Source organism: Myotis yumanensis, unplaced genomic scaffold (assembly GCF_028538775.1).
Source record: "Myotis yumanensis isolate MYYU_CA2020_CCGP unplaced genomic scaffold, mMyoYum1.0.hap1 SCAF_20, whole genome shotgun sequence".
NCBI lineage: Eukaryota > Metazoa > Chordata > Mammalia > Chiroptera > Vespertilionidae > Myotis > Myotis yumanensis.
Window position 1 is genome coordinate 593,341 of NW_027223771.1, and position 12,149 is coordinate 605,489.

The 12,149-nt window shown below is 53.2% G+C and overlaps 1 protein-coding gene across 1 annotated transcript in view; it reads left to right on the plus strand.

The window, feature by feature from the left end:
* Nucleotides 1–4,792, plus strand: part of AP3B2 (adaptor related protein complex 3 subunit beta 2) — a 31,665-nt gene extending 26,873 nt beyond the window's left edge. Inside the window, exons 20-26 of the mRNA XM_070400519.1 lie at nucleotides 114–174; nucleotides 707–813; nucleotides 973–1,201; nucleotides 1,821–1,905; nucleotides 2,128–2,225; nucleotides 4,198–4,336; nucleotides 4,436–4,792. Of these exons, the coding sequence (XP_070256620.1) occupies nucleotides 114–174; nucleotides 707–813; nucleotides 973–1,201; nucleotides 1,821–1,905; nucleotides 2,128–2,225; nucleotides 4,198–4,336; nucleotides 4,436–4,586 (870 nt within the window). The 3' untranslated portion in view covers nucleotides 4,587–4,792. The remainder of the gene's footprint in view (nucleotides 1–113; nucleotides 175–706; nucleotides 814–972; nucleotides 1,202–1,820; nucleotides 1,906–2,127; nucleotides 2,226–4,197; nucleotides 4,337–4,435) is intronic.
* Nucleotides 4,793–12,149: the final 7,357 nt, after the last annotated feature.

Below are 12,149 nucleotides of genomic sequence, written 5' to 3' on the forward strand. Positions count from 1 at the left end.
GAGTCGGGCGAGAGGGGTGGGCTCAGGGACAGGGCCCTCCCACCTTCCGGACACTCAGTGTGTCCTGTACCCGGGCACTCCCTCCCATGCCCACACCCCGTGTCCTCTTGCAGCCTCCCAGCAGCAAAAGCGCCCCTGCAGCCAAGGAGGTGTCCCTGCTGGATCTCGAGGACTGTGAGTTTGGGGGTAGAGGTCACAGGGAAGGAGGCCTGGGGAGTGGGACGTAGCAAGGTCTGGGGGAGCTCTGGTCCTCAGGGCTTGGGCATGGGGAGAGCAGACAGCCCGGCCAGCATGGCTCAGTGCTTGAGCATCCACCTGTGAACCAGGAGGTCATGGTTTGATTCCTGGTCAAGGCACATGCCTGGGTTGTGGGCTTGATCCCAGTGCGGGGGGGCGGACAGGAGGCAGCCGATGATTGATGATTCTCTTTCATCATTGATGTTTCTATCTCTCTCTCTCTCTCTCTCTCCCTCTCCCTTCCTCTCTGAAATCAATTTAAAATATACATATATATTTTAAAAAATAACACATCTTCAGGCCTGAGAGGGCACTAGGTGTGGGGCTGGGGTGGAGAGTGCTTAGAGCCACCAGGCTGCCACATGCACCGCTGTCCATGGTGCTGAACCGTCTGCTCCCTGAGCCCTGCTTAATTGGGGCCGGTTTCAGGTTGCCTCTCCCCACCACAGTCTTCCTCATCTGTCCACAGTCACCCCTCCCAGCGCCCAGCCTGTGTCTCCCCCCACGGTCGTGTCCAGCAGTCTGGCCGCAGACCTGGAGGGCCTGACCCTCACGGACTCCCCGCTGGTGCCCTCGGTGAGTGGGATGGGACCCACAGTTCTGTGCTGCACCCTGGGGTGTGGATCTATGTGTGGGGGGTGATGGAAGGGAAAGTGCTGGCTGTGACCCTCGGTGGGGACAGGGCTGGGCGGGCTGCTGCTTGCTCACTCCCATCCCCCTCTCCCTCCCGTCCAGCTGCTGAGCCCGGTGTCCGGCGTGGGGCGGCAGGAGCTGCTGCACCGCGTGGCGGGCGAGGGCCTGGCTGTGGACTATACCTTCAGCCGCCAGCCCTTCTCCGGGGACCCCCACATGGTGTCTCTGCTCATCCACTTCTCCAACAGCTCCGACACCCCCATCAAGGGCCTGCATGTGGGCACCCCCAAACTGCCTGCGGGCATCAGCATCCAGGAGTTCCCTGAAATCGGTGTGGCTCCCGGGCAGTCAGTCTCTCTACAGCTGCTGATGCCCTCTTCCTGCCGGGCCAGGGGCTAGGCCCTGGGGGCACAGAGAGGGCATCTAGCATGATCCACGCCCAGTGGGCAAGACAGGCTAGGAAGTGAGGGGGTCCTGATCAGGGCAGGGGGTGCTTGAGGCTCGGTTACTTCAAAACTTACTTCAGCCCTAGCTGGTTTGGCTCAGTGGATAGAGCATCGGCCTGTGGACTGAAGGGTCCCGGGTTCGAATCCGGTCGAGGGCACGTACCTTGGTTGCAGGCTCCTGCCCGGCCCGGGCCCTGGTAGGGGTGCATGCAGGAGACAACCAATTGATGCGTTTTTCTCTGTTTTTCCCTTTTTTTTCTACTCTCCTTAAAAATCAATGGGAAAATATATCCTCAGGTGAGGATTAACAAAACAAAAAGACTGACTTCTGTGGATGAGACTGTATGTGTGCAGGGAGGGTGGAGGGGTGTTTAGATTTCAGGAGAAAACCAGGAATGGGATTTCTCCCGGGGCGGGAAGCTGGGAGTGGTCGGCTCTGTCAGAGGAGGGAGAATGGGTCTGGGACGAAGACTCCCTCTCCCCCTCCCACTTCACCCTCTGCAGAGTCCCTGGCACCTGGAGAGTCTGCTACTGCTGTCATGGGCATTAATTTCTGTGACTCCACCCAGGCGGCCAACTTCCAGCTGTGGTGAGTATCCTCCTTGGGCCGGGGAGAGGTGGGGTCACAGTGGAGAGGAGCTGGAGGTGGTGGCAGCCGGGGGTACGTCATGAGGTGGAGGGTCTGGAAGCCAGCCCACGCCCTCGGGTCTCACCTCCCTCTCCTGCTGCCCCCAAGCCCTGTCCCCAAAGTGGGAGGCGAGGGGAGAGATGGGCCTCACTGCCTCCTCCTCTGTCTTCTCCCCCCACCCAGCACCCAAGTGCGACAGTTCTATGTCTCCATTCAGCCACCTGTTGGGGAGCTGATGGCCCCGGTGTTCATGAGTGAGAATGAGTTTAAGAAGGAACAGGGTGAGTGCGCCCTGGGCGGACAGGGGTGGGACTCAGCACCATCCTATCTAGGCCCTAGACTAGTCTAGGGCCCTCAGCTCCAGCTCACAGCCCTGCGGGGGATCCTCAGCTCATCAGACAGGGGGGCCGCGCCGCGGGGGCTCTACAGCAGCTCCGCAGGGGCCGGGACACTTCAGCGAGGCTGTGGAGAGAGTGGGCCCTCGCCACTAGGCCAGCAAGCACTCCAGCTGGGGGAACATCGCGGGTGCGTGTTGGTGAAGGTTTCCAGGAAGGGAAGAGAGGACACGGGAGTCCCCAGCACAGGGGAGTGGTGAGAACGAGGCTGAAGGCATGTGTAGTCTCGTTTCCGGAAGCCTCAAACGTGGTGCTGAAGGGTTTCAGCCCTAGAATTTCAGAGCTGGATGGGGCTAGTGGGTCCAGCTCCATCGCTAGAGAGGGGCGGGCCTTGGATTCCGTCTTCCTGGCATCAGAGGCGTCAGGGAAGGTGTCTGAGTGAGGGCGGGCCAGGTTCAGACCTCTGCTTCCCACAGAGGAAGCTGGCAGCGTTCTGCCAGGACTGAGGCTGGGAGGAGCTGCAGCAGCTGGAGGAGGCAGGGCAGCCCCCATGGGAGAAGCCTGGGGCTTCGTGGGTCCTGCTTTAGGTTCTGAACCTGCACTCACTTGGTCTGTGACCTTGGGCCACATTCTGACCATTTATGAGGCTGTTGCAACAGATCTGCCCAGAGACGGTGAGGACCAGGATTAGAGCCGTGACAAAGGGAGCGAGGGGCTGAGGCTGGTGGCCCCCAGGAAGACGGAGGCATAGAAGCTGTTCTAGAATTTTGGGCTTGAATGATAAGGAGAATGGCAGTGCCCTTCACCTAGACCAGGGGTCGGCACGCTTTTGCTTTTTCTGCGATGCGCCATAAAGCCAATATTTTAGGCTTTGTGGGCCGTGTGGGGAGCGGGATTTGGCCTGCAGGCTGTAATTTGCCAAACCCCTGATCTGGTAGAAAGAATGGGTTTGGGCGAGGGGTGAGGGAAGAGCAAGGTTAGCTCTGGATAAGCTGGTTTTGCAATGCGTTTGGGAAATTCAGGGGGCGGGGTTGAGTATGCAGCTGGAAATGTGGGTCTGTGCCCAGGAAGCACAGAAGTGGGAACTAAAGCTGTGAATGTGAGTGAGATCGCCCTGGGGAGATGCTTCGAAGACCTTCGGAGCCAGCAGATAGGAGCCTTGGGGAGAGCAGGTCATTGAGAAAGGGGGCGGGGCCTGTCAAAAGCGGGCAGGGACAGTCGCCGTGGGTTGAAGGAGACCCACTGAGGAAAGGGAGTCCTCTATGGAGGACGTGGGCTCTGAATGGGAGACACAGCCTTGGCATGATGAGCAATCTGGCTTCTGGAGAGGACTTCTTCGGAGCAAGGAGACTTGGACACGGAGAGGCTTAAGGTACAAGGGCAAGAAGATATCACTGGTCAGGCATGGAGGGGATGGAGCATCTCAGAGGGAGGAGAGAGGCTGCAGAGAAGGTGAGCGGGAGGGCGGACACGGAGCTCCCAGGGCTGCCTGAGAGCGTGAGGGTCAGCCCTGTTGAGTGAGGCGTTGCCGAGTGCTGTGAGCGCCTGGCCAGGTCTGGAGCTGCTGCCCCCGGTGAGGTTAGGGTCCACCTGCGAGGCTGCCTGGTGAGGACCAGGCCTTGGCCAGGAGGGCAGCAGCCACAGTGCTCTCTGTGAGGACTCAGCCGCAGGAGCCGGGAGGGATTTGAACTTGGTTGGGTGTGGGGTCTAGGGTGCAGGAAAGCTCTAAGTGGCCACCGAGTCTTCGGTCAGTAACATGGATGGAGCCCTGGGTGGGCTGGGGAGACCCCGCAGGCTTCCTGAGGACTGTGAGGGAGAGTCAGGCCTGCCCAGGCTGAGAACTTGGAGAGGAAGTTCCGTGGGCAGACCCAGGTGAACCCATCACAGCCTCTGTCCTCATCGTGATCTCTGCCCCCAGGAAAGCTGACGGGCATGAACGAGATCACAGAGAAGCTCACGCTGCCGGATAGCTGTCGGAGTGACCACACTGTGGTGCAGAAAGTGACCGCCACGGCCAACCTGGGCCGTGTCCCTTGTGGGACGTCTGACGAGTACAGGTACTGGGCCCCTCCCCGAGGAGGAGGTGGGCTATTGGGCCTGGTCTGAAGGAGGGCCGCCGACCGCAGGGGCTGAGTCCCTCCCTCCGGCCCCCTCAGGTTTGCAGGGAGGACACTGACCAGCGGGAGCCTGGTCCTGCTGACCCTGGACGCGCGGCCCCCCGGCCCTGCCCAGCTGACAGTCAACAGCGAGAAGATGGTGATCGGCACCATGCTGGTGAAGGATGTGGTGCAAGCTCTGACCCAGTGACCCCCAAGTGCTCCGGCTTCTCTGCCACTGGTTTCTCCCTCATGACGCTGTTAGCCCCTTCTCTCTCTCTCCCTTTCCCTCCCTCCCTCCTCTTTCAGATAAGATTCCTCATGTCAGACAGCACGCAGAGCACCCCCCCCCCCCCACCACCACACACTTTCTGTAGTTATTTATGGAGCAAATTCTCAATAAAGATCTTCTCCCTAGAGGCCGGCTCACCTTTCCCTTCTTCCGAGTTCTAAGTGGCTGGGGGAGAGCGGCTAAAGGTTCTGTTAGTGGTTCTCAACCTTCCTAATGCCGCGACCCTTTAATATACAGTGGGGCCTTGACTTACGAGTGTCCCGACTAACGAGTTTTTTGAGATACCAGCTGTCTCGGCCGATTTTTTGCATTGAGTTGATAGAGTAATTTGAGTTAACGAGCTCTGTAACGAGCTCGGTCTCGGAACGAATTAAACTCATAAGTCAAGGCCCCACTGTAGTTCCTCATGTTGTGGTGACCCCCAACCATAAAATTATTTTCGTTGCTACTTCATAACTGTAATTTTGCTAGTTTTGAATCATAATGTAAATATCTGATATGCAGGATGTATTTTCAGGGGTCGCGACCCACAGGTTGAGAACCGCTGCTTTAGACCCTCGTGAATGACCACTAGGGAGGCTGGACTGGCTCAGGGGTGACTCTGGTTGGAGCCCCCGAGAGGACGGTCCCCGGGCGTCTGTGGAAGAGACAGCTGAGCAGGGACAAAAGGCCGCGTGGTCCTTGCTCTGAGCTTCTGCAAAAGCAAGGCCTCTTCGATGGCTGGCCCCTGGGGCCCCTCATGGCTCCCTGGGAAGGAGAATTCATGATGTGGGGAGTTTCCCAATCAGGTGCGAGATTCAAAACAGGCCAATACATGTGGATACAGGGCCCAGAGCCCCCACCCGGGGGGAGGTGATCAGCTAGCCATCGTGGAGGGGTTGGAACAGCAGGTGTGGGACAGAGCTGCTCACACTGTCCAATCCCCTAGGGATGGTATTAACCTGCAGACTCAGAGCAGGAGGTGGGGGTGGGGCCCGAGGTCCAGGATTTCTCACAAGGTCCCAGCCACCAACGCTGTTGCCTCTCGGACACCAAATACGGAGGATACAAAGCCCTCCACCTGGGACAGCCTTCTGGGGGTGGCAGTGAGATCTGGGCCCTGCTGATACCTTTCCCGGTGAGGAAAGCGGCCACGTGAGCAGTGTTTCCAAAAGGTATAAGAGGTGTTCCGTTAGCACATGTTCTTTTATTTATTTAAAACATTTTTTAGTCCTCACCTGAGGATATTTTTCCATTGATTTGTAGAACGTGGAAGAGAGAGGGAAAGACAGAAATATCGATGTGAGAGAAACACATCGATTGGTTGCCTCTGCATGAGCCCTGGCCAGATCAGGGGCTGGGGAAGAGCCTGCAACCAAGGTACTGGAATCAAACCCAGGACCTGCTTCAGTCCGCAGCTCAATGCTCCATCCACTGAGCCAAACCAGCTAGGACTAGCATATGTTCTTAAAAAAAAAAAAAAAAAGTCTGCCCTAGCTGGTTTGGCTCAGTGGATAGAGAGTCGGCCTACAGACTCAAGGGTCCCAGGTTCGATTCTGGTCAAGGGCATGTACCTTGGTTGCGGACACATCCCAGTAGGGGGTGTGCAGGAGGCAGCTGATGGATGTTTCTCTCTCATCGATGTTTCTAACTCTCTATCCCTCTCCTTTCCTCTCTCTGGAAGATCAATAAAATATATATATTTTTTAAAAGTCTGGTCAAATACATTTAAGAATCATGGCTTAAAGCAAGTTTATTTCCCACAGGCCTTCTCAGAGCCCTGACTGTGCTAATGTGCATTTCGACACCCCGCCCACCCAAGAGGGGTTAGAGCTCAGTGTTACCCAGCTATGTTTGGACCGTGGAATGCTTTCGTCCCAGGACATCTTGGTGGACTGGGTTACAAGGAACACGCCCAGTGACAGTTGGGGATGTGGGGCCTCCGCTTGACCCTCCATGACCAGGTCCCTAGTTCTTTGGCCACAGCCCTGGCGCTGAAGCACCGGGCAGGTGTGTTCAGGGGAAAGACCGTGAAGCAGGTGTGAAGGCGGTGCCGGGCACTCCCCTGCCTCTGGCTCCGGGACCTGCTGGGCTGTGTGACACTAGGGAGCAGCTGGAGCCATTGCCTCTGAGAGCCTGGGGGCCCGAGTCCCTGCAGGTGGAACTGATCCTCCATCAGGGGCGCCTGAATGGGGGACTGCCCTTCTCTCTCTGAGTCAGCACTTCCTGTGCAGGAGAAAGAAAATGGGGGCGGATTCTTAGCTAAGAAACATGATAGCCCAGGGAAGGCTTGGGGGAGGAGGTAGAAGTCATGGCCACACAGGGACTAGCACAGAGGCAGGAAGTGCCCCCAGCAAGGGTGGGGTAGAGCATTAACATGGGCCCAGGCGGTCTGAGCCTGACCATAGGCCTCAACAGGATGGTGAGAGGCTGGGAACAGGGGCCCCGTCCAGGACGGCTTCCTAGTGGTGCCCTGGCAAATGGGTAAGAGAAACGGCTCCAGTTTCTATAGCAACTGGTTAGCTGCAATGGTTGGGGAACAGATCCATCAGGGACACCTGGGAAGCTAGGAGGACCCCCAGGAGTGGGTGAGCTGTGCCCACAGCTGAACCCCCACCCCACCCCTGTGCTAGTCAGCACCTTGCACCAGGCACCTTGAGGGTCACCTCAAGGCACAGCCTGCCGATCGGAGGGGTGGAGGTTGGGTGTGTCATGGGACTTTCTTAGCCCAAGTGGACAAGGAAAGGAAAACAGGAACATTCTGACCCACCAGGGGTCCTGGCCCCTGGACAGCCAGGGTCCTCACTGCCCATGTCTTCCCTGACTCCCCTGCCCCATTTGTGTCCTCCCGGTCACCCCATTTCTAGGGCGAAGGCCTGCCTCAGGTCCCTGCTTCCTCATCCAGCACTTACTGTGCTGGGGATTGTGGTGACAGAGCCTGGTCAGTTTGTCTTCCAGGGTCAAGAGGAGGCCAGCAAACAGTGCCTGGAAAGGTGAAGCCCAGGAGGAGGTATGGAGAACGGGGTTAAGGTGGGGCATGCCCAAAGGAAGAGAGGCCGGCACACCTTCCTCCACCACCCACTTGATGGTGCTGGTCTGACCCTCTCCCCGTCCCCATCCCACTGACCTGTCTACCCAGAGGAAGCACTTAGGCCCCACTGTTTGGTCCTGACCACGGGGAACCCTGTCCTTACGGCCCTTCAGTGCAGACTGGGCTCTGGCGTCTCTGAGTCGTCACAGCTGGGCCTGCGGCAGTGCTGAGCAGGGCTGGGGGTGCCCATACCCGCTGAACCCTCTGAACGTCTCACTGGTCACTTCCTGTCCTCGTGCCAAGGACCCTCTAATTTTAGCTCCTTTCAAATCTTCCACCCCAGGATTCCGCCTGAATGGAATGGCCCTGATGATACATGTCAAGTTTAAAAATGAATTACCAACCACCTGTGTACTGGCCGCCTGGCTGAAGCAGCAAAGCACCTATGCATTCAGTCGACCCCCCTGTACTCCCCACTGCACAAGCTCTGCCCTCCCCGCCTGAAGGGAATCACTATTCTCAATTGTCTGTTTATCAACACCATGCATTTTTTGTACCTTTATTACATGCAGCTGTGTTCCCAGCCAATGAGAGAGTGTACTGCGTGTTTTATATATACCAATTTTTTTCAAATCCTCACCCGAGGATATTTTTCCATTGACTTTTAGGGAGAGTGGAAGAGAGAGGGAGAGAAACATCGATGTAAGAGAAACACATTGGTTGGTTGCCTCCTGCACGAGCCCTGACTAGGGCTTGGGCTGAAAGGAGCCTGCAACCGAGGTACGTGCCCTTGATCGGATTTGAACCTGGGACCCTTCAGTCTGCAGGCCGATGCTCTATCCACTAAGCCAAACCGGCTAGGGCGTGTACTGCATGTTTTAAAATTGTATGTAAGTGGCATTGTGCACCTAGATCCTGCTTTCTTCACACAGTATTATTTCTGAGCCATCATCTTGATATGATTAGCTTTATGTCATTTACATTTACTTATATATAGTGTTCCATTGTATGACTTGACCACAATTTAGTGACTGACTCTCCTGTTGGTGGGCATTTCAGGTTAGTTTATTGTATTTTTGCAGTTATAATAACATAGCCATCGGCACTTTTACTCTCGCCACTTTTAACATGTGTGAAAGCGTCTATTAATGTGTTATCCCAGGGGTGGAGTTGCTGGGTCATGAAGTATACACATCTGCAACTTGACATCATCACTAAATTGCTCACCAGAGTAGCTGTGAGCTGAACATCAAGAATGTTCACAGCCGAACCGGTTTGGCTCAGTGGATAGAGCGTCAGCCTGTGGACTCAAGGGTCCCAGGTTCGGTTCCGGTCAAGGGCATGTACCTTGGTTGCAGGCACATACCCACTGGGGGGGTGTGCAGGAGGCAGCTGATCGATCTCTCTCATCGATGTTTCTAACTCTCTATCCCTCTCCCTTCTTCTCTGTAAAAAAAATCAATAAAATATATTTTTTTAAAAAAGAATGTTCACAGCAGCTTTTGTTCATAATATCCCAACTGGAAACAATTCAAAGGCCAATCAACAGGAAACTGGAGAAAGAAATGATGGTATGTCCATGCGATGGAATACTAGGTAGCAATAAATAAGGACTTTACTGCTATGTGTGAGAACATGGATGAATCTCACAGATACCACGTTGAATGAGAGAAGCCAAGTGCTTAAATGAAGTTCTAAACCAGGCAGAATGAATCTGAGGAGAGCAGTAAGAATAATAGTTACCTCAGGGAGAGGGTGTAAGGTGGGAAGAGGCATGATGGGAACCCATGGGTGGTGGTAACTTGGGTAGGTAGGTAAAAAAATTAAGCTGTATACTTAAGACTTGTGCATTTCATTGAATGTGTGTTATCCCTCAATTAAAAAAAATGTAGAAAATGATCAACAAACGACAAGTGCTGGCGAGGATGTGGAGAAAAAGGAACCCTTATGCACTGCTGGTGGGAATGCAGACTGGTGCAGCCACTGTGGAAAACAGTATGGCGTTTCCTCAAAAACTTAAAAATGAATCGTCCATTTGACCCAGTGATCCCACTTCTAGGAATATATCCCAAGAAACCAGAAACACCAATCAGAAAGGATCTATGCACCCCTATGTTCATAGCAGCACAATTCACCATAGCTAAGATTTGGAAACAGCCTAAGTGCACATCAGCAGATGAGTGGATTAGAAAACTGTGGTACATCTACACAATGGAATACTATGCTGCTGTAAAAAGGAAGGAACTCTTACCATTTGCAACAGCACGGATGAAGAGCATTATGCTAAGCGAAATTAAGCCAGTCAGAGAAAGGTAAATATCACATGATCTCACTCATTTGTGGAATATAATGAACATAAACTGATGAACAAAAATGGATCCAGAGACAAAGAACCATTGAACAAACCATCTAACCTCAGAGGAAGGGCAGAGGAGGGAGTGGAGGATAAGAGATCAACCAAAGGACTTGTATGTATGCATATAAGCATAACCCATGGACACAGACAGTAGGGGGTGAGGGCATGTGCTGGGGGGTGGGAGCAGGAGGGGAGAGGCCAATGGGGGGAAAAGGAGACATATGTAATACTTTAAACAATAAAGAATTTTCTTAAAAATGTAGAAAATGAAAGCAAAACCCGAAGAGGCCAAAACACCTTCACCAACAGTGACCGGAAGTGAGATTTTATTTTGTCTGAGATGGGTGAGCTGGGTCCTACTGAGGTTTCACTGGCATTTCCTGGTGAGTGGTGAGGGTAGGCACCAATGATACGCTTGTTGGCCATTTGTGTTTCCACTCCTGTCTGTTGCCTGTCCCCATCTTTTGCCCATTTTTCTACGGGGTTGTCTTTTTTCCTCATTGTAGTTCTTATATATTCTGGAGACTAGACCTTTGGAGATCACATACTGCAAATACCATTTTCCTGTCTATGGCTTGTCTTTTCAAGTTTTAAGTATCTTTTGACAAACCAAATTTGTAAATCCCAATGTGCTCAAGTGTATCGATTTTTGTTCCATATTTACAAAATCCCTCCACACTCTGAAGTTAAAAAAAATCTCCTAATATTCTCTTCTAAAAAATGTCCAAGTAATGCTTTTCCTATTAATATCTTGAATTTACATTTGTGTAGGATGTAAGGTAGGGCTGATCCGCTTTCTTTCATCCCACTTAAAAAAAGGACACACACACACACACAAAACAATGAATGTGTTTTCTTCTGCACACAGCTTGGCAGAAGTTGAGCAGACACTGTGAGCTCACCTTACCTTGTGGTCTTGAGTTCCAAAGTGAATGCCCCTTTTCTGATCTTTTTCAACCAGGAAAATTATTTCTCCCAGCAGCCTCTCTTCTTTCAGCTCTGCCTGCTATGGAAGCACTGAACACCTGAGCATATAAAAGACTGCAGGGTCTCTCCTGTCCCCCCAGTGCGTGCATTTAACACTTACTCCAGCCAATTAGTTACACTTAAAACTTGCATTGTAACGCTGGGCTTGACTGCAGAGCCGGTGCCAGGCATGGCTGGGCTCAAAGGCTGTTTGTTGACTGGGAGAATGGATAATGCTGCCTGTTTGTTCCTGCTGCTTCTGCCAGTGACCAGCTGTGGGGACTTGACCAAGTTATTTAATATCTGCACCTCTGCCACTTTGCACAGCCTGCCTTTCTGGTCAGAGGTACTGTTGTTCCTGTAAACCCTGCAGGCCGGGCCAATATGGGTGGGGAGCAAGGACTTCACACACACATGAGGCCATGACTGTATGTGAACTCAGCCACCCCTTCCCTCACTGTCTAGTGAGCCCTGGGGTCAGGCAGTACCAAGTGTACATGGAAGGGTGCTGTGAGTTTTGTCTTATGTGGTTAAGACTTCAGTCTCTGAAGCCAGAAACCTCACTCTTCTACTTCTAGCTGGGAGTCTGGGCTAGTTACTTAACTTCTTTAAGCCTCAGCTTCCTCATCTGCAAAATGGGTTAACACAGAAAAAAAAACCACTTAGAATTTTGCCAAGCACCTAGTAGATGCTCAGTAAAGGCCAGATTATTATCCTATTATTACTTCCAAGAAGAAGTTTAGGAAGAGGGGTTTAAACAGCAGAAATTTCTGTTCCAAGTCATGTGAAAGGCGCCTTCCTTTTCTTAAGGCTGGGAGTTTTAAAATATGAAAGATACCTGTTCCCTTGGGCACTGTTCCAGGTTGCAGATTCTTATCTTCAGCTTTGGGTCGGGGAGGAGGAAGGGATGGAAAGGATCACAGGTTGGCAGCCAGTGAACTGCATGGGGTCCCTGGACGTGCTGGGCTTGTCTCTTCACCTGTATTAGTGAGAGAATTTAAAATTAGGGAGATTTCACATTTAAAAAAGTATTTTTATTGATTTCAGAGAGAAAGAGAAAGGAACATCAATGATGGGAGAGAATCACCCATTGGCTGCCCCCTGCACACCTCACACTGGGGATCGAGCTCAACCATTGAGACACCCCAGC